We start from the raw sequence: 25386 nt of genomic DNA on the forward strand, positions 1-25386 counted from the left end.
TTCTGTTCTGAACGAGCCGTGTCCCTCACCGACTTCAGGTGTCTTCCCCGGTTCAACAAAAGCAGCAGGAACCATCCCACCCCAGCAAGCCCTAGCCCGACGGAACAGCGAGCCCCGGGGATATTGCCCAGGGAGGTTGCCCTGGGGAGGTCTCCCAAGAAGGTCATGGTTAGTGGAGGTGCCTGCAAAGCGAGCCTCAGGGCACTGTTCCCGCCGTTCCTCTCGCCCTAGTTTACTTTCCTTTCCTTTTAGTGACGCAGATGAGGATGAAACCCTCTCTTCCGGGGGTGCTAAACTAAGGCCAAAGCACAAGGATCGCACACCCGCGTGTGAGAACCTCATCCCAACAGTGGCTCTGCGGGGGACCCAGCACCCCCAACAGTGCAGCATGGGAGGGCGGGGGGCAATCAGCACTGGGAGCAACAGACACACACCCCAGGGCGAGGGCAGCTCTGGGGACGGCAGTGTGACGCACCCCGCACGTGGCTAAGTCTGAGCACCCCACGCCATCTCTTCCCCGAAGGAAGGGAAAGCCCGGTTTGTCTTCAACAAGGACTTAGAATGTGGTCCCACTGATTAATATGCAAATATTCACACACGGGACACACAGATGCTGCTGTGCAGCCAAGTCAAATCCCAGTTTTCTAGGATCTTGTACATGACTCCACCCACACCAAAGAGCTGATCCAGGAAAACAGTTCAGAAACATGACTTCTCAGGTTCTGCACAGCCAAGTGCCCCCCTGAGTCACCGTCCGGCACCAGGCGCTGGGGCAGCCCTTCGCGGGGGCGGGGCACAGCCTCGGGGGCTGGCCGTGCCCGCCAGGCGGGCCCCTTCTTCGCAGGAGGCGTGTACTGCCTGCTGTGGCTGGGGGACAGTTGACCGGGCTGACCTAGGTCAGGTCACCGGTCAGGGCTAATGACCCACAAGCCACAGAAAGAAAAAACACTCTCAATTTCATTCTTTTAATTCACATTTCCAATGATCAAAATTTCATTACAGTGTTTTCCAAATTGTGGATCACTCTCATTCAAAAGCCATGAAATCAAACAGCAAGCTTTCTGAAAAAAAGAAAGAGGAGACAGAAAAGAGAATGAATCTCCAGAGAGGAGACACGCCTCCCAAACCTTGTTTCTGTTAAATGAGTGTTTTCGGGGCCCTGGCTCACTATGGAGAACGCGCTTTAGCCGAGGCTCAAGGCCAGCAGTTTGGGACACTCGGGAAGCCTGAACACGTTCTACACGGACTGGGTCGGAGAGTGGATTTAGGACACCAGCACCCACGCAGATGGGCAGGAGAGCCACCGGAGGGCTGCCTGACGTGATCTGGGCCCCCACGGCCAACTCCTCACTGTCATTCTCTCCCTAAGCTGGACCTCTTGGTGTGACTGGTCCACATGAGAACGAAAGTCAGAGGACCAGGCACACAGCAGGCGCTCAGTACCTGCTCACTGGACGACAGGGAGCTGTTCTCTCTCCGATCCTCCCCCATCTTAACCGCTCTCCTGGAAACCATGCCCATGGGCACCAACTCGGGCAGGACCGGGGCCTGAGCCCCTCGAGAGCCAAGCCATGCTCACATCCCAGGAAGACAAGGCTCTCAGGTCACAGTGTGCCAGTCCTTCTGTCCTCAACCCTCTGGCAGACAAAGTTGAGAGACCCCCGCGATGTGTAAGCTGTAGCCCACGGTGCTGGGGTTTGCGGAGGATGAGTTACCATCACTAGCTGCCCCGAAACAACCAGATTCGGACCAGGGCCACAACTTTCAGGCTGATAAAGTTTAAGGCACCAACAGACAAATCTTCATGTTAACGTTCCTCACTACTATTTATAACCATAAAAACAGAACTACTCCTATAATTAAGGAGGTATTCCCAAGCTAAATCTGCTGTGATACATAGTAACTAAAAATAATGAGTTACAGAATAAAACACAAAATGGAATATTTAACTTAAAAAGACGTTTACTAAAAAGCTGTGATGAGCCAAATATGGTGTAGGACTTCGACACAGTGTTGCTTTGAAAAAAATCACAGCAACTCTGCTAGGAAAAGCAGTCATATCCTCTGATGGGGGTGAAGTGGGCACACGCACAGTTGCCCAGGGTGTTCACCCAGAGTGGGAGCTCAGGTCTGCCCAGAGCAGCTGGGCAGTCAACATCCTTCTGTCGCTGCTACACATGGCCCAGGAGGAGGGGCGGCTGCAATCTGACCAGAGTTCCGTCAGGAAGGGCCCACTGAACCCACCCACAGGTGATCAGTAAGCAGGGGTACCCAGCACAGTCCCAGGAGCACAGACCCACCTCCACCTCCTGCTAGCGGGTGGGCCACAGCAGGGACACCTGTCCCAGCACCTGACAGCCTACAGAGCCCTAAGCCCACTGTGTGTCCTGCAAGGACCCCACCCTCATTTCCCAGGCAAGTAATGCTCACGCCGAGGAGGATCAAAACCAGGCACTGCCACCCCCACATAACTCCACGCTCTGGGGCAGACATGGGGTGAGCGGGACACATGTAGCAGGAGGGGAAGGTGCCTGGCCTGAGCCCGCAGGCAGGCCTGAGCCAGGGGAGTGCACACTCGTCCCAGCACCGCAAGCACTGTGAGCATCCGAGAGGGCACTGCAGAAGGCAGACCTCACACCCCGACCTCCGCACCAGAGCTACAGGCCACCGTCAAGAATCGGCAAGCCCACCTGCCCAGGGCCCCTTACCACTTGCTGTGCAATGTTGACATTGGACTGTCCGAATGTTTTTGGCAAGAGCTGCTTCCCCAGCGTGTTCACTGTGGAGGGGTGGACAGCTACCAAGGACACCACGCCTGCAACGCAAGGAGGTAACAGGTTAGTTCTGTTCTGGATTAAGGCTAAATGGGACAGCTTCAGGACGATGATGCTTCTAACCAGAGATCCTTACTTTACCCACCTTAGGTCTGTGGGTCAGCTGCAAATACTTCTAAGTTCAACTCTCATCTTCAGGCGTCTGCGTGGGACATGACCACCTGCTCTCCCACCCAACCAGCCCCTCCCTGGGTGCTTCTGTGTCCAGGGCACAGGGGCTCAGGTGCCCTAGGCACATGACCGACCTGCCCCGAACCCCTGTGGGGCTGCCTGCCCACCTATGGAATATTCTGGTGGGCCACAGGGTCTGGGGAGAGCAGCTCTTGAAAACCTACAATTCTGTGACAATTAGAGTCTTCTAAATGCTCCAGCATTTCTCTCTCTGTTTGCAAAACTAGTTTAGAAACCTAACACTCTTGTGGCTCAGTCAGTTGAGCATCTGACTCTTGGTTTCAGCTCAGGTCTCAGGGTCGTGGGACTGAGTCCCACGTCAGGCTCTGCACTCAGTGTGGAGTCGGCTTGAGGTTCTCTCTCTCCCTCTGCCTCTCCCAGCTCCACCCCCACATGTGTTCATGATCTCTCTGAAAAAAAGAAAAAAAGAATTCTAAAGAAATCTAACACCCTTCTTCCTTAAGAAGTAGAATCACATCTCTGTTTCTAGGAAGAGAAATGCCTGGGGAGGAAGCTGCCCCCTCTTTGAACACACAGATGGACATACGAGGAGCAGAAATACTCATTCCTTCAAGTGTTTGCTAAGAGTTCTGTATGCCTGGCTCTGTCTTTGGTGTTAGGCATACAACAGCGAATAAAAATGGTAAAACATTTTATTTTACATAATAAATAATAAAATCAAATGAAGTAGGAATGATTAAAATTCAAAATACAGAAACAAAGCCCTTGCCCTGGCAGCCTCAAAAGGCAGAGAGAAAACAAAGGGAGTGTGTACAGAGGTGCCTGGAGACCCGGGAGGGCGAGCAGCGTGCACACCGTCCGAGCCTTACTGAGAAGGGCCTGAGCGCCCTGGGGAAGCAGCAGACCAACTCTGGTCTCCCAGTCACTGCCGCATGGGGGGCGGAGAAACCTTGCTCGGGTCATCACGCTTTGCATCCCCTGGCTCCTGGAGCAGACCAGGCTCCTGCGGCCACCCAGGGTGAGCACGGGACCCTGCGGCGGGCGGCGGGGGGAGGGCCTCGAGCCCAGTGGGACGAGGATGACACCTCCTCCGCTTCACAGGCTCTGCCTCGTGGCGGCCTCCAAATACGCAAACACTGTCCTCCTCTAGCCTGGCCCTCACTTCTGAGCCCTGCACAGTCCATGCATTTTAAAGAACAGACTTCAGAATTCAGTAAACAGTGACTTATTGCTACACACAAACACTGAATAATTTCTTAACGGCACAAGTCGACCAAACCAACTGGCTAAATATTAGCATTTTTACCAACCAACACCAACAGGTATTTATTTTCTGTAAATATTTGCTTTGAGTTTTTTATTTTCCTCTAAACATAGAGACCTGTATCTTAGCAAAAGCAAATTTTTAACAATTGTTTTAGATATGTAAAAGATGCTTTAAAAGATAACAAAATTATTCTATCTTGCACAGAGATTTAAAACATCACTTTTCAGATTCATGTATAGGTTAGTAATTAGGTTTCTAAGAATACTCAACTGATTCACTAAAAAACATAAAATTATTTTTTTAAATTTGCAAATGACGCCCTGTCAACACCAGCGATCCAGGCGGTTCTCATGATGTGTCTTAAAACTTATTTTGCACGTCAAATAAATGATGTTAGAACACAGGGGCCAACGGGTCAGGTGCTCGTCTCTGGGGCTAACCTGCAGGTCCGCCACAAGGCCATCTACCAAAGGGACAACACAAACCACCCAAAACCCCAGGAACGTCTTTCTTAAAATTAACATGCTTAGAGCTCCCCCCAGCTGGGGGAACGAGGAGGAGAGCAGTTTGGGCAACGGCAGGGCTGAGAGGCAGAAGTGGATCGGGGCCAGGACCCCTTTCCTGGACGACACCACCTGTCCTTCCCACCAGGGTCTCGTCCTTGTTTTACTAAGTGAGAAACTCTTCAATACAAAGAATTACTCTGCAGACAATCTTGCTCCAGAGTACAAGCTAGGACTGACTACGACCATTCTATCCTATTTGCTGAAGAGGCTTGAGGAGCAGAGCTAATCTCGCCGTCCACAGACCCACCCCATCCCTGCCCACAGCCATCAGGGCTTGAGGGATGCACTCCGTCTGTGTTTCATACTTTCCCACGCACATCCATGAATCTGAGAAAATACAAGTATTACTGGTGTGGGCCTTTGAAATCTAGAAAACAACAGTCTGCCACTTTGCTTACACTATTGTTGGGACCTAGCCACAGAAAGATCTAGCTGATGCCTTTAACGCTGTGCCGCTACCCCGGTAACAGGTCGGCTGCGCGAATGCACAGAAGCTCCTACTACGATGTGGCGGCTAATGCTGGACGGGCCTCCTCCTGCTGAGTCTCCAGGTGTCCAGGGAGTCCAGTCAATCTCCAGCTGAGTCCAGGTGACCATCTGTGTTTGGGCTTCAGCCCAGCACATCCCCAGGGCCATTCCGCACATGTGCGTGCAGACACACGTGTGCTCATGCGTGGGCACGCGCCCCGGCAGACACGCACACACACACATGCACACACGGACACGTGCATGGACACACACCCCGGCACGTGCGCGCGCACACACACACGCACCCCAGCAGACATGCACATGCAAACATATGCACACACGTGCACGGGCATGCGCCCCAGCAGACACACTCACGCGTGCACACATTGGCACACCCCCCAGCAGCCAGTGTCCCTCTCCCAGGTTCCTGCCAACTGCTGACTCAGGAAGACACAGCCCTTTTTGTCAATCTCAAGGATGGGATTTCATTTCTGGTTCAATCTGACCACAGAAATTAGAATGTTTAACATCCTCTTCCAACAAAGACCGCCACACACACAACCCACTTGCAGGGCTTAGGAATTCACACTTCAGTTACAAGACGGGCGAGATTACAACAGCCTAGAAATCTACTCACTAGAAATAGTATTATTTTAACTGTAAAATGTACTTAAAGCCTTTTATTAAGGGAACTATGTAACACGGTATTTTCAAATATAACATCATGAAATGGAGGATTCCTTTCCCGGCAAGAAAATGCGTTAGGGACACATGTGGTCTGAACTGCTGTAACCACTCACAGAAAAAGGATCCTAAAAATATTATGTAAACATATTGTAATTAGTAATCACAACCTATTAATATCTATAGGTTTTAAGATACCTTAAATTATGAAATCGTAAGGCTGAATGTTTTCTTGAAAACAATTTTAACCACTTTTAAGTTCTGACAACCTAACGTTTTAAGAGTTACTATTTTGCCCACCATACTACAGATATTGCATACGCTGATATGGCCAAAAGGGCCACCAGAATGTGTCCACGGTGCGCACGGCTCCGCGCCAGGCAACAGCAGCAGCTCCAGGACAGGCTTGCTCCTAGGGCCACTGCGGCGCCTACGTCACCTCCCGCGCTCGCTGCTCACCAGCTGAGCACCCTGAAAGGGGGAAACAGGCTCTGCAGGGGCTCCCCCGGTCCGAGCGAAGTGCGCCGCGTCTCAGGATGCCCGCTCTGACCGAGGCGGGTCGACGACGCCCTCACCATTCGTGTGCTCAGTGCGCACTCTTCTGGGCACCACGGCCAGTCACCATCGCAAGCCCAGAAGCAGGGCTCAGAGGCTGGGACATCACTCCGTGCTCTAGGCATCCTCTGGGTTTGAACGGCTGGGAGGAGAAAACAAGCTGATGCCTCTACTCCATGTTCCCCAAGAGGGCAGCCTCTGAGGGGCTGAGCGAGTCCTGCTGTTTCCTCCTACAGCGGGGCCCCTCTCCAAACCGCCGCTCAAACACCAGCCTGAACGGACCCACTGTGTGCACCGGTGTGTGTGTGTTTGGGAGGGTGCAGTCACCACGTCTCAAGGATTACACAGCGATGCCACATTTTCAGCCATACAGCACACCCCAAAATTTCATCTCTCCTGCCTTAGAGCCCTTCTAAAAGGAGAGGCAACACCGAAGCAGAAGCACAGTGCCGCAGGCCGCGGGAGATGCCCTCTCACCTGCCAGACGCGGCCATGGACGCTGGAGCACTGCTCCACAGAGACGGGCCTGCCCCCCACATGGAGCACACGCAGGCACAGAGCTCTCTGGGGAGAAGAGGGGTCTCTGTCAACAATCGACAGGTATCACAGCTCTCCACAAAAAGGTGGCACTAGAAACTCCAGGAATGGCCCAGCAACAGCCAAGTGTTAAGTCACACACTGCGGGGACTGGATGAGCACCCACGCCAGCATGACACGCCCCAACACTGCGTGTCAGGAAAGTGTTTATGGAACGGTGAAGACACGCTTTAACTGTACTCAGGTAACTCAGGGTTTCTTCAGGGAGCATGTGTTGTGTGTCTAATAAAGAAAAAATTGGGGGGAAGGGTCCAAGCAAGGATTTGCAGCCAGAGACCCACACGTGAGCTGTGGCCCCAGGCAGGCAGCAGGTGCATCGGGAGGGGGAGGGTGCACGCGTGGCGGGGGATGGCGGCCTGAGCTCCAGAGTAGCAGCCAGATGACTGGCAGAAGAGAACCAGGTAGGAACACCAGAGAGAAACTGGGCCAGCGAAGGCCCTGGACAGACCCCTACCAGGAGGGCAGGCCCAGGAGCGAAACGGCGGAGACACACTGAGGCCACCAGAACCCAGAACACGGGAAGGGGGAGTGCTGCTGCAGGTGTGCAGGGCCTGGGGCGCTCACGTGTTTGGTGCAGATGCAAAATGGTGCAGCCACGCACACGTGCCACGTGATCCGGTTTCCACTCCCGAGCATCAGCCCAAAACACAGGAACAAATGTGCGTGCAAAGGTTGACACAGCATTACAGCCATGGGCAAAACACTGGAAGTAATCGATGCTGTCACAACCAAGACCGCACACAAAAATTTCCCGTCTCCGACTGCCAGGGCTCTGGTCCTCAGAGCCGGTGGGTACAGAAAGCTGTGATGACCGACTTGATATGCCCACCTGCCAAGGTGCCCATCCCCAGCTATCCAATTGCAGGCCAGCCGGCGGCTGCTCTGGAGCCAATAAGCCGACTTCAGGGAAACGAGACCACCCTCCAGAACCACCTAACCAAACCAGGGCTTTCAGAGCAGAACCCAGGTTTCCCCAAGGAGGAAGGAGTACTGCTTGGGTCCAGCCTGCTGGCTCGCCCTGCACATGTCAGACCTGCCAACCCCTCGTCACGTGGGCCAATTCCACCTCTCTGACACTTGCAATGTGCCTCCCACAGGCCCTGCTTCTGGAGAAGCCTGTGGACACTGGGATCTGGAAATGGGCCCCACACACAGCAGCAAAGCAGAGGCACGGGCAGCACTGAAGGCCAGGATGGTGAGCAGTCACGGTCAGGACACAAGAGGGCAAGAGCAACAAGCCCCGCCTGGGAGTGCACAGGACCCCCTTGTGGGGGGCATCATAAGCCAGAGCTTGGACAGGAGCACAACACAGGAGGCAGGGAGGAGGCCTCGTCTCAGGAGGGGCTCACTGACCCCAGCCGAGGGCAGTAGGGACCCCGTGAGTGCCCAGGCCCAGCACAACTCAGATGCCGGCCCATTCCCAAATTCTCGTTGGGTGGACCCGGGAGCGGTGGCAAGCTGGTCCTGCAGGTGCAACACGCGGGGCGCAGGGGTGCGGGGTGCAGGGGCGCAGGGGTGGGGGCCAAGAGAGACCAGCCCCTGCCCCTCAACGCCCAGCCTGCACCGGGCCTGGACTGCAGCCCTCCTGCCCCTCAAGGTCACTCCAGCAACAGCTCTCCGGCACACACTGCCAGCCATGCCCGTGGGCTCCTGGACAAGCTTGTGCTGGAGGGTCTGCGCCTCACTCACCACGACCCTGGCTGAGACTTTGCCAAACCTCCTTGGGAAGTGCCTGCAGTGACCACTGAATCAGACAACACAGTGTGATCCCCACGGGCTCCTCAACCTAATGAAACACCAGTGAATAACCCAAAGTGAAGAGCTCAAGTCAGCACCACACTGCCTAAAATTACCCTTCAAACTCCTGAGTCCGAAGCAAAGGGGACTGGGGGTGGAAACGGTCTCAACGGGCAGATAGAATGGGACGGAGCTTGAGCAGTCAGACAACCTGGTCCTGCTCCGTCCATGGCCAGAACGGCACCGGGCTGCCCGTCCGACAGACAAACAGCTCTGTTGATCAGAAGTGCAGGAGAAGCCTGGCAGCACTCAGCCTGCACGGGCAGGGCCAGAGCCAGAGAGCAGGTCGCAGAGATGTGGTCACGGGCTTTCTCGCACCCAGAACACCCCTGAGGTGCAGGGGCAGGAGCCCCAGAAGAAGGCAAGGAGCGCAAGCATCTGGGAGGCCACGCTGGTCCCAGCAGAGGTGTGGAAGCAGAGACAGAAGCCAGGAGAGCCTCGAGGGGCAGCTCTTCTGCGTCCAGCCAAGAGTGGAGCACAGAACCCGCTGGGGGCGCACCCCGGGCAAGATAAGGGGGCTGCAGAGCGGCCAGACCACACCCAAGAAGGACACGAAATACTTAAACAGTGCAGGCAGCTAACACCGGAATATTCTAATGAACTCAAGAAGCTGTTTTCTGGTCCAGTTCAACCCCCTGCCTCACCATCAGACTCCGCAGGACACAAGCCCATCTCGTAAGAAGGAAAAGGAGACAAGCAACATGTGATAATAAGTGAGACTCTCAGAGTATCCGAACAACAAAGACATGCAAGATGAACACCAGAATGAAAGATTTCCATATTTCCAAGGGAGCAAAGTCTGTGGACTTTTTCCACGATTATTTCTGCTTCATCACTTTAACAGAACACATCATGCCTACAGCTCCTGAAATTCTAAGGGTCCTGTCAGTTACGCTACCGCGTCTCTCACTCAGGCAATCTGTGAATAGTGAAAGCCATTGAGATAAACCGTCTGCACACACTGAACCCCTCAGCGGGCTCTCCATCCTTGCACAGGAAGCAAAAGAGCAAGGGATCCACAGAAAAGCAAGACACTGCTTACGACCTTCCCAAAACAGAAGCCAGGAGAGCATGTGCAGGCCCACAGCCCATCCTGGGGGAGAGCGGCCTGTGGGACAAGGAAAACCAGCGGAGCCTGGACAGGGGGCAGGCCAGGGGCCCTGCAGGGCACGAGAACCTCCGGGGGCATCTGACGGTGATGCCCCAAAGCAAGAGAGGGGACAGGGCATAAGCCTGCCACCCCAAACCACGCCAGCCTGCTGACCCACACAGGAAGGGCCCCACAGGGCAGGAGACGGCTGCCAGCAGCAGCCAGCAACAGATGGATGGGAAGGGGCTGGGACACAGCACCCATTTCGGGAGCCAAGAGATCCCGTGTCCGGGCCTCCATCCGGCTGATGCGGGCAGAGCAGAGGTTGCGGAAGTGACCCAGCGCTATGGGCAGCTGGCGGTCGCCTGCCATCTCCTCTGATTGGAGCTTCCATGGCTAGTCCACCCGAGGAAACAAGCAGCGGGCTCAAACACACTGGCAGACGTCTGTTCCTCATGGTCACTCGACGTGGGGAGCCGTGGGGCCCCAGGGGAAGAAGGGGCTTCGGCCAATCCACCTCCGCGCCTGCCCCTGAACATACACACATGGCTTCCTGACGGGGAGGACGCTCGTCCACACACGAGGTGTGCACCATAAGCTTTGGAATCGAGTCTGTTCTGGTTGGCGCCCGTGTCCAGAGCCGACACCTGGAGGGCTCACAGCGGCCCTGAGGTGGAGGAAAGCACATGCCCTGGGTTCTCCGCACTTCTTCACATTCCCGAACTTCTGCGAACCGTATGACTTACAGACCAAGATGAACTCCACCGCTGCCGTGTGCCCGCAGGTGGCGTGTCCAGCTGGGCTCCGAACACTGCACCACCCCTTCCATCGGGGGCCCTGGGCCAGAGCACTCCCGCAGCAGGGTCCCCACCACTGACCGGGACTCTCACACCAGAGAAATTCACAAACACACCAAACTCAACACTCTTATCAACAGAACTGTATTTCAGAAAGAGATGCCTTACCTTTTCCAGGACTAAGGTTCTGGTCTATGAAGACCTTGAGTTCCCCGTTGGCTTCAATTAGACCGGCCTGCAGAAAGCAACAAGGACAATAAATAGCACGTCTGAAAGAGCAACAAGCCAGCCCGTCTGAGGGAGGTGTAAAATAAAGCATTAAAAGATACAATGGTCACAGTTATGCAAACAAGGGCAGGATGCCATGCAGGGGGAGCAGGGCCTCCCGCCGCTGAGCTCTCTGGCTGGACACTCAGCAGAGAAAAGGTCACTCGAAGATGTCTGCCTCCGAAGCTTAGCCCTTGAGGTACTAATGAAACACAGCTTTCGTAGCTGAAGTCCGCACATGCATTAAACGGCAAGCCTGAGACTGGCAGGGGCATACCGTGGGTGGACGTGGAAATTCATCTGACCATCTTGAGGGCAGCTGAGTAATGGGACCTGAGGAGAGGGCTTGGTCAGAGCCCCGGGCACAGCAGTTCCTCCTGAAGCTGGAGAAACGTACCGCGGTGTGCAGAGGAGTGTGGGCACAGCAGGACTGCAGGGTGAGCCTGACGCCCGGGGCAGCCCTGCCTCGTGAGCAGGGCACCCGCTGTGCACACTGGGGGCACCAGGGAAGTAACGTCCCAACGCACAGTGCGCAGCAAGGGCCTGCAGGGGCCCCCAGGACGCTACGAGTGGTCGTGTCCAGGTCTAGGAATGATTGCTGCCTTGCCTTCTCCTCTTGTTTATCTAGATTTCCATGGGAAGCAGTGAGTTGTAGGCACCCTGCACGGCTGGCGTCCCAAGTCCAGCAGAGGCGTCTGCATGCCGCACTGAGCCAGCACAGGTGCTTCTGCTTGGGGGGAAGGGGGTCCCAGGGAACCGAGCCTCCCGACACCTGCCCTGCCGTGGGCACATGTGGGCACATGCTTACACACACTCCCTCACTCACATATGTGCACACATCCATAGAGACACGGGCATCTACACCCACATGTGGACACACATGTGCGCAAACACACACGCACACACACACAACCCACCACACAGGTCAGTCGGGCCCGGCAGACAAGCCTCTCCCTCCTGCCCTGGCCTCTGACCTCCAGCGACCAGGCCAGTGGGATTCCTGGCCTGGCGGGAGCACCCCCAAGAACGCCCCGGAGACCCCGTGGCCCAGGTGTTCAGGGACTCACGCCTGTGTCCACAGTCACCTCACACACACCCACAGAAGCTCACGTCTGTGGGCCTGGACTTTCTTCTCGGGCTGTGTGAGCACAGGCCAGCCTGCAAAGGGGTCTGAGCACAGCTTCCGGCACCATCCTGCTTTTCCAGGAAGCCCCACTGCCTTCCCACCCCGAGCAAATGCAGACCCCAGGGGCACGGCCGAGGCCGGAGCCTCCATCCTGGGAGAAGCCTCCAGAGGGACACCCCCCAAGCACACCTGTGGCAGTGACAAGCCTGGAGTGCACACACACACACAGCTCGCCTGAGCCTGGCACGGGAGACCACCCACCTCGGGCCCTGCTGCATCCCAGGCATGGGTTCACTGTCTCCTTTGTGTGCATCGTGAACAAACCAAAGGCACCCAAATGTACAATCCACACAAGAATTCAGAGCATACATCCTGACCTGCTGAATTCACCGGAGATAGAAGTCAGGCCCGCGCAGGTGAGGGGCCACCTGCATGGCCTCTGAGCCTGGCAAGACCACATGGGCCACGTTTCCCAGACTCTCCAAAACCCCACCTTCCCACAGAAACTGAGGCAGCCAAGTGTGTGCCCATGACGATGATCACAGACTGAGGCCTGGCTGGGCTAGAAGATCACCGGCCAGGAGGTGGGTGAAGAGGACTCTCCACCTCCTGGAGGAGCAGAGCGACTCGCTCTGGGCCAGGGAGCCTGCACCAGGCTAGGCTGGTCCCAGCAAACAGGCTCAAAGTGCCCCAGAGCCACAGGACACCAAACACCCCAGAGCGAGAGCCTCAGCCCCCACGCTGACAGCAGCACCTATCCGACGGCCCGAGGCCCCCTGCACATCACGGGCGCTGCCAGTTCCTCCCTCCCATGGCCCCAAGGGCTCCTCAGCCCCCCAGCCAGCGGGCCTGACCTCCTGGTCCACCATCCGTCCACACCAGAGCAGATGCATGAGTGGATGCCAGAGCCGGTGAGAACAAGGCCGCCACTGCCTGCGTGGGTCTGCCTTGGTGGGACCGGTAGGGGCCCCCGTCCGCCCGACACTGGATGTGCGGCTCCGGCAGCGCGGTCACTGGGCGCGGCGGGAATGCCAAGAATGCCGCCCCCCCCACAGAGATGGCGACCCCGGTCCGCACAGCAGCGGCACAACCCTGGCAACCAAGCCCTCACAACCCAGATCAGGAACCCAGCGGGGCAGCCCCAGGCTCCCCTGGGGGACACCCAGTCCGACTCACGCGGTCAGAGTAGCCCGGCCTCCCTGGAGAAGGCTGCATCCCCCCCTCCCGACATGCTGCCTGCAGGAGCCACCAATGAGCGGCCTGGGCCGGGAACAGACCAGGCCGGCCCTTTCTGGCCAAGTCTGGGAACCGACAAGGGGGCCAGTCGCTCCCTACCATCTCAACGTCATGAGCCTGAGCTGAGGAGTCACTGGAGAACACAGAGACCAGGACCTAAAGGAAGACACTGGCAGAGCGAAGAGAATGAAGGGAGCCACCCGAGCCCTGGACAAGAGACCCACCCACAAGCATCAAGTCTGCTCCACGGCACCAGGAAAACCCTAAGGTGAATCCCACTTGGCAAGACACATTTCCGTGTCTTGCACCCTGAAAGAGCTCCTGCAAGAAGGGGGCTGCACTTCTATAGTGGGCAGCCCCGGTCAGCGAAGCCCCACCCCCACGTATACAGCAGGCAGGGCCCAACGCCCAGTCTGGTCCGTGAGAGCCCGGTGATGCGCGGTGGCCCGGCACAAAGTGGCTGCCGCGTCCAGAGCAGGCTGTCCCAGCACTGCCAGTCCTGACACTGGGCTAGGAAGACTGTCTGACGGGGCTGCCGTTCCCTGCTAGGCCAGCAGACCAGGGGCCACAACCACCAGACGCCGGCAGCCTCCCAGCCGCGACACCACCTGGGTGCTACAGACCCAGGGGCCACTTTCTGGAACTGCACAGCCTCCGACAGGATACACTTCCCAGAGAGCTGCCAGGTCAGTAAAATACACACCTGCCTTATTCCCAAGCCAAGACCTACAGGACAGTAAACTGGACCTAGGGAGAACTCAAGCAGCTGGTGACTGGCTCCTGTGGACGCCTGCATTTTCCGCACTCAGGACAGTGACCAGTTTACCCCACAGTAAGTCTTCCAGGCACAGAAATGATCTGTTTCTGGACACAACATGTCAGAATCACAGGAAGTGCAAGCTTGCTCTTCACTAAGGAAATTAGCTACTTTTAATGCTCTTGTTCACGGGTGAGGTGGAGAACACGAGGCAGAACGCCTACAAACCAAGCCTGCGGGATGGCGCCCTTGTTACGGTTGGGATGTGGGAGCCTGCAGGCCTTTGGCCCAGCTCCGGCTGGGGCAGGACGTCAGGCTCCAGGAGGGTTCCATGCCACCCGAGAGCCTTCTCCTCGCCCAGGGGTGTGGTGGGAGGTGAGGAGAGGTGGCGAGGCACGTAGGGGCAGCCACCGTGGAGGCAAACGCTCCAGGCACACACCTTCTGGCTGCTGCCAACCTGGGCAGTGTGTCCACTGCAACCCAGCCACTCCCAAACTGAGCCACGGAAACCGTGCGGGAGAAGAAACGTTTACTGTTCTCTTAACCACTGAACTCTGGGGTCATCTGTTCTACCACAACAGAGGACAGTGGTCAACGATTTTTCTCTAGAACATAAGAGAAAGTGCTTCTTTCACCAACTGGGAAGTCACTGAAAGTATTTTTGAAGCAAACTCTAACCGGAGCATACAGATTTGGCCCAAATTTCCTGGTGTAACACGCCTAACTGCCAATTATCAAAGACAGTCATGACCAGAATGAGCTATCTAGGTTTCCTGACCTCAGACAAAGACAGAAAACAGCATTTCACAAGTCTGTCCGTAAGGAGCGGCAGCCTGGGAACAAGAGGGCCCCGTGGCGCCTGGCTGGGCTGGAATGCCGCCAATGGCCCAGCCAGCAAAGGCCTGACAGAGCCGGACAGACTCTCGAGGTCAACCAGCTTCCACATATGGATGACCTAAATGGGTTCCGGTGCTGGTTCATCCTGCCCGAATGCCCACACTCACTGCACAACCCAGTTCCCAAATGAAGCCTGAATCCAGGGCCCACCCAGCTCGTCCCCCTGACTCTGCTCTCTGTGAAGATGACAGAAATCACTTCTGGGCTTGACCAACTCAGGGGGACACACTTGCTTGTTCCAGGCTGTGTGTCTACCACACCTGCAGGTGCACAGCCCCCCAGGGCCGCTCCCCTCCCACACAGCGGCTGGTACAGTGGAGTGCAGGGGGGCACTGGGCATCGCTCGGCAGAAGCACGAGGGTGGCGTGGAGTTCAGGAGAGAAGCAGGTCTGTCTGAGCCACACAAATTCAGGGACATATGGAAAGGTCACCAGCATCATCACCCAGAACCCCACCGCCACCCCCGGGTCCCGGCCTCAGGCTTCCCCCAATGGTGCTTTTCTAAAACACCACCCCCTTCATGGGGTGTGAGTCCCAAAGGACACAGAACACCTGATAAAGACCTCTGGGGCTGACCGTGGTGAGGTGTGGCAAGACCCAACCTAGTACAGCAGGAAATTACCATCACCTTTCCTGAGAAGAGCTCACTACTGTGGATCTGATTTATGCGTCAGCTGTGAGACCCCCCCGCTCAGGTGCCAAAGCCTGGCGCCCCTCCCTCGCTGCCGTCCCCCTGTGGAGCGGCCACCCACCCTGGGCTCTCCTGTGGGGGGACCCCGGGCAAGTCCCCACCTGCAGGACGAGAACAGCAGTGCGAGCCCACCTCCCTCACAGCCTCACAAGAATCACAGCGTGACGTGCAAACCTTTAAACACCTGCACCCGGGGAACGAGTCATCTCAACCTGCCCACGACTATGGGGCTCCAAGCGGCCCCGGGGGCACAGGACCGCCAGGGCTCCACACCAGAAGGCCAGTGCAAGGTGGTCCCTGAGACTGGTCGTCAGCAGCAGCCCAAAGAGCCACCCGCCATCGATGATGAGGTCTACGAGGGGTGTGCAGCAGACACGTGGGGAGACTCCCTTGCAGAGGATGCGCATTATAATGCGGGCTGAGACCACACTCACGTCTGTGTTGAATATGCAGCACAGCCGCATATTCAAAGGTGCCCCTCCCGGAGCTCCTTCTTTACCGCTCTGTGATCTCACGCTTGCTTCCTGTCTCTCTGTGAGGACGGACACGCGGCCTTCCTGCGGCGGCCCAGGTGTGCCATGCCCACGTGCTCAGCTCCTCTGCCCAGAGCCACGAGCGACACCCTGCGCCTTCCACACAAGGAAATGCCAACACGTCAGTGACAGCCTCCCTGCAACAGCCTCCCTGTGATGCTCCAACACGAACCCGTTGTTACAGGTTTAGTTAGTAAACACGACAGGGCCTTAGTTACACCCCCGACACGGGCCCAGGAAAGTACCGCGGCCACACTACCCACGGCCCTCCTGTCTTCTGCCCAGAGGCGAGACCCGCACGGACGCGACTACAGGCATCGGAACACAGGCTGTGTTTTGTATTTTAAGTTATTCCTAAAGCTGCAGCTAATTTTAAGGTAAGTGCATAGGATGTATTTTTCTCCAAAATCTTTATACTGAAGGTGCAAACCTACCCTCCAGTAAGAAAACACCAAAATGCTAAATTTGTGTAAACATGTAAACCAGACACAGAAGCACTTGGCCACAGCTCACCTCAGTGTTTCTCACAAACATCGTTCATCTTGTCGTGTTTGCACTTAGTGGAAACCCAACTGCCAATCTGCTCCCGCGGTGGCTCCGAGGACCCGGCTCATAACGCCAAAGCACAAGGCTGCACGGGACACCGAGCTGATGGAGCCCGGCTGGGACACTTTAGGTAATTCAGCAGAACCAGCCGGAAGTCACCGAGCTCCAGGCGTCCTGCACAGGCTGTGAGCCCCGGTGGTCCTCTGTCCCCGGGGCCCCTCGCAGCCCCCTGGTGGCCAGGCCCTGCAGCAGACACAGCCCCGGGGCGGAGGGCCCACCCGCACCCACAGGGGCGCATCAGAGATGAAGCGGGAGTCGGGCTGCAGGACACAGCCTCACCGCCCCCTGAGCTCGGGCGCCGGGCGGGCAGGCCCCACATGTCCCGCCGCCTCTCTGCACACCTTCACTCCCGTACCAGTTACTTCCTGCTGCACCCGTGCCCTGCTGGAGCAGAAGCCCCACGAGGCAGGACACTGGCCAGGGGCAGGCTGGGAAGTGCTGGGCAGCACCCACACAGAACTGTACTCCCTAGAAGAGGCCGTGGGCCGGGCAGCTTGCCAACCAAGATGCAGACATAATTCCAAGACAGAAGCATGAAAACACCACGACAGGCCAAGGAGGGGATGAAGAGTCAAGGTTCAAACGGCGTCACGAGGACGCGGAAACCTGGAAAAGCCAGCACAGAAAGAGAAACCTGCACGCCCACCTCCTTACGGATAGTCACACAAAACACCAGCAGGTGCCGTCGTCCAGGCGCCTGGAAAGAATCCACAAGGACCTTGAGAGAGGAACCTCCCTCTGCGGACCTCGCCCTCAGCTCCGCTCCTGACTTTCCTCCTTTCAGAGGCCCCAGCGGCGGCCCGCGCCCCAGCTATGGCATCAGAAGCACTTGTGGGACGAGGGAGCACGGAGTGCGCGGGTGCTGCTGGGGACACCTGCATATGGGCCGACGGGGTGACAGGGAGAACAAGAAAACTCACCCAGTGCTCCTTGTACCAGCAGGGACCTGCCCTAAAAGATGGCAGTGGGGCCCTCTCACAAGGCAACAAAGACACCGAGTACCAGGAGTGATCCCACTACAGAAGCATGCAGGGCCCAAGGAGACTCCCGAACCTCACTGAAGGATACACAGCACCATCACTGAGCAGAAACGTCCAGACGGCAAATCCCATCACAGAATGCTGGACGCTCAACACCACAAGCCCTCGGGGTGATCTAAGGAAGGAGCTGAGTCGAGGCATTTGGAAGGCGTGGGGACCCGTAGCAGAACCCACCCCTCACTCCACCCCGCGGGTCCCACGTAGACCCTGCAAACACCACTCGACTGCAGGGCAAACAGGACCAGAGCCTCCAGCACCACCATCCTCCCAGCCACAGACGCCCCCTCGAGGACAGGCCCAGAGGACAGCCTGTAGGCGCCTTGCCTGCATCCAATGTGGGACGTGAGGGGGGGTCTCCCACCTGTGGAACTTCGTGGCCCTGCCCAATCTCCTCCCCTTGAGTGTGGCCTGACCTAGTGACGAGATCTGCAAAAGCAGGTTAGGTTTCAGGAGCCATGTCTTGCTGGCTCGCCTCTCGCTCCTTCTGTGTGTGTGGGCCTCGCTCCACCCCCTTCCCCCCTCGCTCTGGCAACATTAGCTACCCCGACAGAGGCCAGGAACTGAGGGCAGCCTCCAACCAACAGCCCGGAAGTGAACACATCCCACCGTGGACCAGGTGAGTGAGCTCAGGCATGGTCCTGCCCACAGGGACCTCGAGCCATCAGGCCACTTCGGGTCCTGGACTGGGAGCTGGCCCAGCTGCAGCCGAACTCGAGCCACAGAAACTGTGGAGTAACAACACTGTAGTTCCAGGCTGCCTGGGCAAGCCGTGACAAGGCTGACCACGCAGGCGGATGCACCGAGGCCCGTGCCCTCAACTCTGTGCACTGGACACCTTCCTGCCTTGCCCACCTGCCGCGGGTTCTATCCTTGCACAGAAAGGGCACCACAGTGACAGTCGGATGTGGCACATTATGCAAAAAAGCCTAAAGTAGAGCCAAGGTTCATCACATGAAGAACAGGTTGCAAGTGGACAAAAGAGTAAAGTGGAAACATGTAGGAATGCTACACCCAGAGGTGGGCTTCAGACCGAGCCCCTGCCCTAAACAGCACACATGAGCTAGCGATCCTGCCTCTACCCAACCCGCCTGCTCTGCAGAGACCAGTGCACTCCCACGGCAGGGGACGGCGCCCTGAGCCACCCACCACTGCAAGAGCCCGCCAGCAAACTCCACTGATAGGGAAGGAAGCTCCTGGAAATGACCTAAATGCCCTCAGCAGGACCAAATACATGAGGACACAGCCAAACAAAACACCGGCTCTCCCTGGACGCAAACCGTTCAAATTCCCAGACGCTAGCTCTCCGACAATACTAACAAACTATCGTTCATTATTCTGGGCGTTTTTAGAGATGCACACTAGAGTACTTAACGGGAGGACAACGTGTTTGGAACCAGCGTCATGACCCCCAGCAGCCGGGAGCAGCGTTACTCGGGACAGTGCAGGGTGTCAGCAACACGTTCTCTCTGCACTTGCATACGTCTCTAATGTTCCATGAAAGTGGTTTTCCAGTTATTTCTCTTTATCGTTGCCAATGTACCTAGGAGGAGTTGTGGGGTCAAACAGCAGGGAACAGAAATGTGGGAGTCCGTTTACATAACGTATGAGAGATGCATATGTTTAAACACACATAGCTAGGGAGTTGCCCCCAAAATCATCACCAGCACATTAATAATAGTCACCCTGGACTATGATTTTCAATAACTATTAGCTTTCTGATATCCTTTGAATTCTTAGTGAAATGCTGTTTTGTAACTGGATAAAGCGAAAGGCTGGATAAAACAAAGGATACGGGGCCCCAAGGATAGCGAACCTAGTGGTGATGAGGGATGAGTCAGGATGCAGGCTAGAGGCTGCAGATCGGATGTCAGGACCCCGAGGGGCAACCACAGAAAAGAAACCAAGATGGTGGCAAGAGCCAATGGAACAGAGGTCCACGTCCACAGACTGAACAGAGAAGGAGGGAAGGTCACGGGGAGGTGGCCCCGAGCCCCAGGCAGGGCAGTGGTAGCTAGAGAGCAGAAGGGCAAGTCTGGAGAGGACACGCACAGGCTCACGCCAGGAGCGCACCCCAGTGAGCAGCCGTAAGAAACCCACATCCTCAGGATAGAGCCTCAAGTCCATCAGTGAGGGGCGACCTGGGAGGTAGGAGTCAAATTTGCAAATCCCAGCAAGTGCAGGGGGGCGGGGGGCGGGGAGGGAAGGAGTGGGTGTGGCCCAGGGGAAGGGGTACTGCCACCAGGGTCTCTGAAATTGAGGTGAGAACATGGGTTCTCTGCCAGGGGCCACCCCCAGCAGCTGACAAACAAGGTACAGTTGTTCCTGCCCATCCCCTCCTGCAACGGTCAGCAGGACGACTCACAGCCCAGGCCAAGCTCTCCCGCATTCTCCTTACTGCTTCACAACGTTAGGTCTCTCCCAGCGCAGGAATGCCCGCACCCCTTGGCTCCTGTGAGCGCCACCAGAGATTCGGTATGAATTAGTGTCTCCAGATACCTCTGCCCGACTCCACCCACCAAGCGGGACCCGCATGTCAACCAAATGCAGAATCACTGCAGTATTATTCCCCACCCCACTTCAGAAACCACAGGAGCAACGGCCTCCTACTCACACAAGGTTCTGTGTTGCTCCTTAGGTCTCTCTCACTCACCAGAGGCACAGCCCTCCCCAGAGGTACAGCCCTCCCAGAGGTACAGCCCTCCCCAGGCAGACGCGGCCGGAACCTCAGCAGCTGCTTTTCTTCCCTCTCTGACTGCACTCTGCACTTCACCCTTTGCCTTTTTGCCAGAAAAATGTCAAATTTATTCTAGAGCATGCAGAAATGCAAAACTGCCTGGAAGAAAATATAACATGGCTCCAAAACAATGTTTAAGTATTTGCCTGTATCTCACTTTCTGGCGTTTCTACAGCCAACCTGCACGGAGGTGGCGCTGCATGTTGTGTCCTGCATTTTCCCACCTGCCGAGCAGCGGAGAGAGACGGCTCAGGGGCCTGACGAGGACTCGAAACACGGAGCACAAAGCGGCTGGGATGCAATTTATCAGTAAGCCATTCCCCAGCGGAGCAGGAGTCCGCCCTCTTTATGACGACAAATGCTGAGCCAACCAGATGGCCACACTGAGTGCTTTTCTCCTTAACCAAAGTCCATGCTACTTAACTGCCCCACACCCACCCTCCTGACGGCCGGGTCCCAGCCTCAACCCCTAAAGGGGGAGTCCCAGGGGTCAGAGGCTCCATCCACCCAGGACGAGTTCCCGCTGCCCACATCCCATGTAATTTGTCCAAACTGTAGTCAGGGCAAGCTGGAGGAGGCAGGGCAGAGAGCTGTCTGCAGAGATGGGCTGAGGTGAGGAACGGGGCTAAAACAGGCCTGGGGACCTGGGCTCCTGGCAGAGAAGGAGCGTGCCCCCTACACCCCGTACCCAGGAGCCTGCTGCCCCCTGCACCCCAACTCAGTTCCCAAGTTCAGGCCCTAACAAGGAGCCGATTCCCTCACTAGGAGTGGGGTCCCCCCCAGAACTCTGATTAGACCAACCACTCACAGCCACGGAGCATGTCCACGAGACCCAGGGCTGCGATGTTCAAAGCCACACGCCGCACTCTCAGAACCCATCCAAGTGTTGCCAGGCTGGGCGGGACACATGATGTGCCTGGCCCTTTAATCTTCACTGCCCCAAGAGAGGAAGGGATAGGACACTTGTCACCTTCGTTCTACCAACGAGTCACCAAGCCCTCCGAAGACTCAGCAAGACGGACAGCTGCTCAGAATCACTGCGTCCATCCTGACACAGACACCATTTCCAGGAAATGCCCACGGTCCCATGGCTTCGAGTGGAGGCTGGCGGGGTCCAGGCCTATAGGCCTCTCCTGGGAGTAACAGAGCCAGAGGTGGAGACACTTCTGCTCATGGAGTGTCTTTATTTTATCAGCTAACTTAAAAACACGCTACTCTAACTTCTCTCCTAGAAAAGTCACTGCAGGGCACTTTCTCCCTTTCAGAGAGACCCCAAATTCCCTCTCAACAAAAACCAAGTCGCCAAGGCCAGGAGCTTAAACAAGGACCACAGTTCTTCACAACCTCCAAGGCGCTCCCTGGGGCCCAAGTGGGGCCCCTCACAGGGGAAGGAGTGCTCCACAATACAGAATGAGCAGTTTCTAGCCACTGCAGCAACGACCCAGGACGCACAAGAGGTCGGGGCCCCAGCCATCAAACAAACTGACCTGCACACTAACCACCTCCTCATCCCTCTTGCCCTCAAAGTGCGATGTGGCCATGCAGCTCTGTGGGCGCCACTGTCCAGTTTGTCAAGGAAAGAGGAGGTACGCCCATGGGAGGAAGGTGCCCCCAGGGAGCCCCCACTTCCGGCTGGGAAGTGCTCCAGCACCTAGCTCTACAGGCCCCATTTCAAAGCTCTCTGCAGTTGCAAAACCCCATGAGATTGTTTAATTTTGTGACTTCCCTCCTGCCCAAGCTGGTGCTTGTGCTGGGGGAGGGCACATCAGGGCACCCTAAAACAAGTACGGGACACCTCACAATCCACAGCCATCCGACTGTAAGCCTACTTACTTAGACACATTAAGACAAACATTCATCTTTTACGCTGTATTTTGTTACAAACAAGGTACCTCACTTTTAAAAAAGCAAGAGTTTCAGAAGTGCAGAAGTACTGATGACCTCCAGGAATGAACAACTTCTGGATGATCTGGGTTAACTACAAAGTGCGCTGCATCAAAGCCACGTATGACTTACTAACTGACCCCCACACTCAGCCTTGGGACAGATTTGCAGGTTGGACTCCCACATAAACACCTCCCTCTTTACCCTCCCTCCCTGTAAACCAGGATTTAGGGTCTGTCAATACAGGGGGAATAAGATATTGTCATTCAAATCCTCATTTTTCGAAAAGCAAATAAAACAAGAGAAACGTAAGACCCCTCCGGGGTAGAGTCCAAGTCACTGATACTCCCAAGCAGAGGAAGGAAGATATTGTGCAAGGCCGAGCACACCCGATGGGCTACACTTATGCTGCGCTGTCATTACTCAGGAAGTTACATGAACACCGGCCGCCGTCCTGAACGTGGGCCTCAGAGAGTCCTGCGGGTCACACTGACTGAAGGTGAACAAAAACACACTAACTCATTAAACACAGCACAAACATTTAAACCACCTAAAAACTATCTGTATTTAACATTAAAATTTAGGGTATGAAATCAAGGTATATTTCCCATAGGTTTACAATGAAATCATTTTATATTTACAACTCTTGCTAGAATGACCCAGGCAAACCTAATGTTAACATTTTGCTGTGAAATGATGAACAAAGGTTTAATATACTTAATTTATAAAGAGTGGATGCAAATAAATCAACAGGAAACAGACACTGGAATAGGAAAATGAGCACCAGGACACACTCATCAATTCACAGAGAAACACATTTTAAAAGGAAAATATCCAACTTCTGTATCAAGAGATGCAAACTAAAACAAAACACAATTTAAAAGTTTACCTACCAAAGGGAGCAACTTTTCTGGGCTTTTAAACTGAATTTCAAACCGAATGCCATCCCAATGAGCTCTCTGCTATAACCTGATGGGTAAGTATAACCCAGCACAGTCCTTCTCAGAGACAGCGCGTGCGCACACGTGCCCGCCCGTGTCCACGCACAATTCCACGACCGAAGACTCAGCCCCGGATGTCAGCACAGACTGGCACAGAGTTGAGAAGAGCTGGCCGGAAAGTACGGGAACCCCCGGCGCTGGAGGTGGGGGGCTGAGGGCGCGTCCACATGGCAGGACGGGCATTTGCCAAACCGGTGGGCATTCGGCCCTCCCTGAGGAGCCTCGGGCGGCCTGCACGGCTGTGCTCCCAGTAGCTCAGTGGAGTGCTGTGGGACGCTCGGCTGCGCGCATTCCTACACACCTCTTTGTGCCAGTCCTCTGTTATTAAGACCCTGGAGAAACTGCGAACAACCTAGAAGGTTAAATGACAGACACTGACACTGGATGTTATGTGTACGGTTCAGGCAAGAAATTCAAACAAGTGGGCTAAGAAAGGGCTTCCACTCTAAAGCAAGGAGTGGGGACTAAAGTATTTGCTTGAATTTAAAATAACGTGTTTAGGCTTATATCCATTTTGATTTCCCATTTTACCTCACCTTCTCAATAGCCAACCATCTACAAGTCCCCAACGTGAATAAACATATAGCTGCCAAACTCGCCGCAGACACCTCTCTCGCATGTCACAAGACAGAGTCAGAAGGTGCCTGGGGGGGTCCCCCTCTAATTTGGCCAGTGCCGACACCCCACAGCCCAGACGACACGCCCTCAGCAAGCACCTGCTGGGCGACCCCTCCCTGCCTGCTCTTGGAAGCTCCTGGAAACCCAGTCCCTCCTCACAGAGGGTGCAAAGCTCAACACAGGAGAAGCCTGGTATGGACTCCGAATGAGAATTTCCTAACTGTTCTACACCGAAAAGTAATAAGGTGTTTTAAACACTTAAAGAGAAGAGCTTTTCAGAAAGGTGGCTCTGTGATCTGTGAGGAAAGTGCATCCTGCACGGGAAAACGTCAATTCTGAGCCATGAGAAGCCCGGGTAGGCGCAAGCCCGCCACCTCAGCACTCCTCACTTGGTAACCTGGGGGCACGCCACCAACGCCCCTCTCCATGTCCGATGTGACGTCACCGCTGCACGAGTCAGCATCAGATCCCACAACTCACTGCAGCCGAGACTGAAGGAAACTGCACGTTACTGCTTTACCGCATTTATTTCTTCAGCCCTCATTTCGCCATCGAGGTCTGGGTCTGAAAAATGATACTCAGTACGTGTATTTTTAGATAAGCTCATTAGTCTCCTAGTGGTATTAAAGCAGGCCTCATCACATCATCCCTCCAAAGCTTAGATGGGATGCATTCTTCCTTGGTCTCCAGCTCTTGATGACACCATTCAGAGAATTTTCCACAAACTCACAGAACACAGAGTGGAGTCACACACCAGCTCTCAAAACGGAGCCACACGCGCTGCAGAGGGTCTTACAGACCACTCCTCCAGCTGCACCGCACTGCCCTCAGCCCCGGACCGGGCTCCCCACAGGCAGGCCGGCCGGCCTTCTGGCTCCCCCACCTTCAGGCTGCAGGGGCGGCCCCGCAGAAGCATCTCGGTCAGTCTACAACCAGCTATCTCCCTGTTCTTTACAAACCTTCACCGTACTGGACAAGGACAAGAACACGGACTTCCCACTGGGGCTCACAAGGAGCCCGGGCTCTGCCTGTAACCTTGAGAAAATCCGCAAACCCCTGTGGGGCCGCACCACACACACACCACACGTGCACACACACAGCAGGCACATGGACACACTGGCATCAGATGCCTTCCCTTTCCTACTTCACCCAAAGGTAATTTCTAATGCAATGAGTATGTTTAAGCCATTACAATTTCTGTATTTTCTC

The 25386-nt window shown here is 55.7% G+C and overlaps 1 protein-coding gene across 3 annotated transcripts in view; it reads right to left on the reverse strand.

Annotated features, from left to right (window-relative positions):
• The window catches only part of TFDP1 (transcription factor Dp-1), a 40424-nt gene that overhangs the window by 10507 nt on the left and 4531 nt on the right, over positions 1–25386 (reverse strand). For all 3 annotated transcript variants that reach the window (XM_027590944.1, XM_027590942.1, XM_027590943.1), the window contains exons 3-4: positions 10956–11022; positions 2709–2815 (exon numbers count right to left, since the gene is read on the reverse strand). In XM_027590944.1, the coding sequence (XP_027446745.1) occupies positions 2709–2815; positions 10956–11022 (174 nt within the window). The remainder of the gene's footprint in view (positions 1–2708; positions 2816–10955; positions 11023–25386) is intronic.

Source organism: Zalophus californianus, chromosome 3, assembly GCF_009762305.2.
Source record: "Zalophus californianus isolate mZalCal1 chromosome 3, mZalCal1.pri.v2, whole genome shotgun sequence".
In the NCBI taxonomy this organism is placed as follows: Eukaryota; Metazoa; Chordata; class Mammalia; order Carnivora; family Otariidae; genus Zalophus; species Zalophus californianus.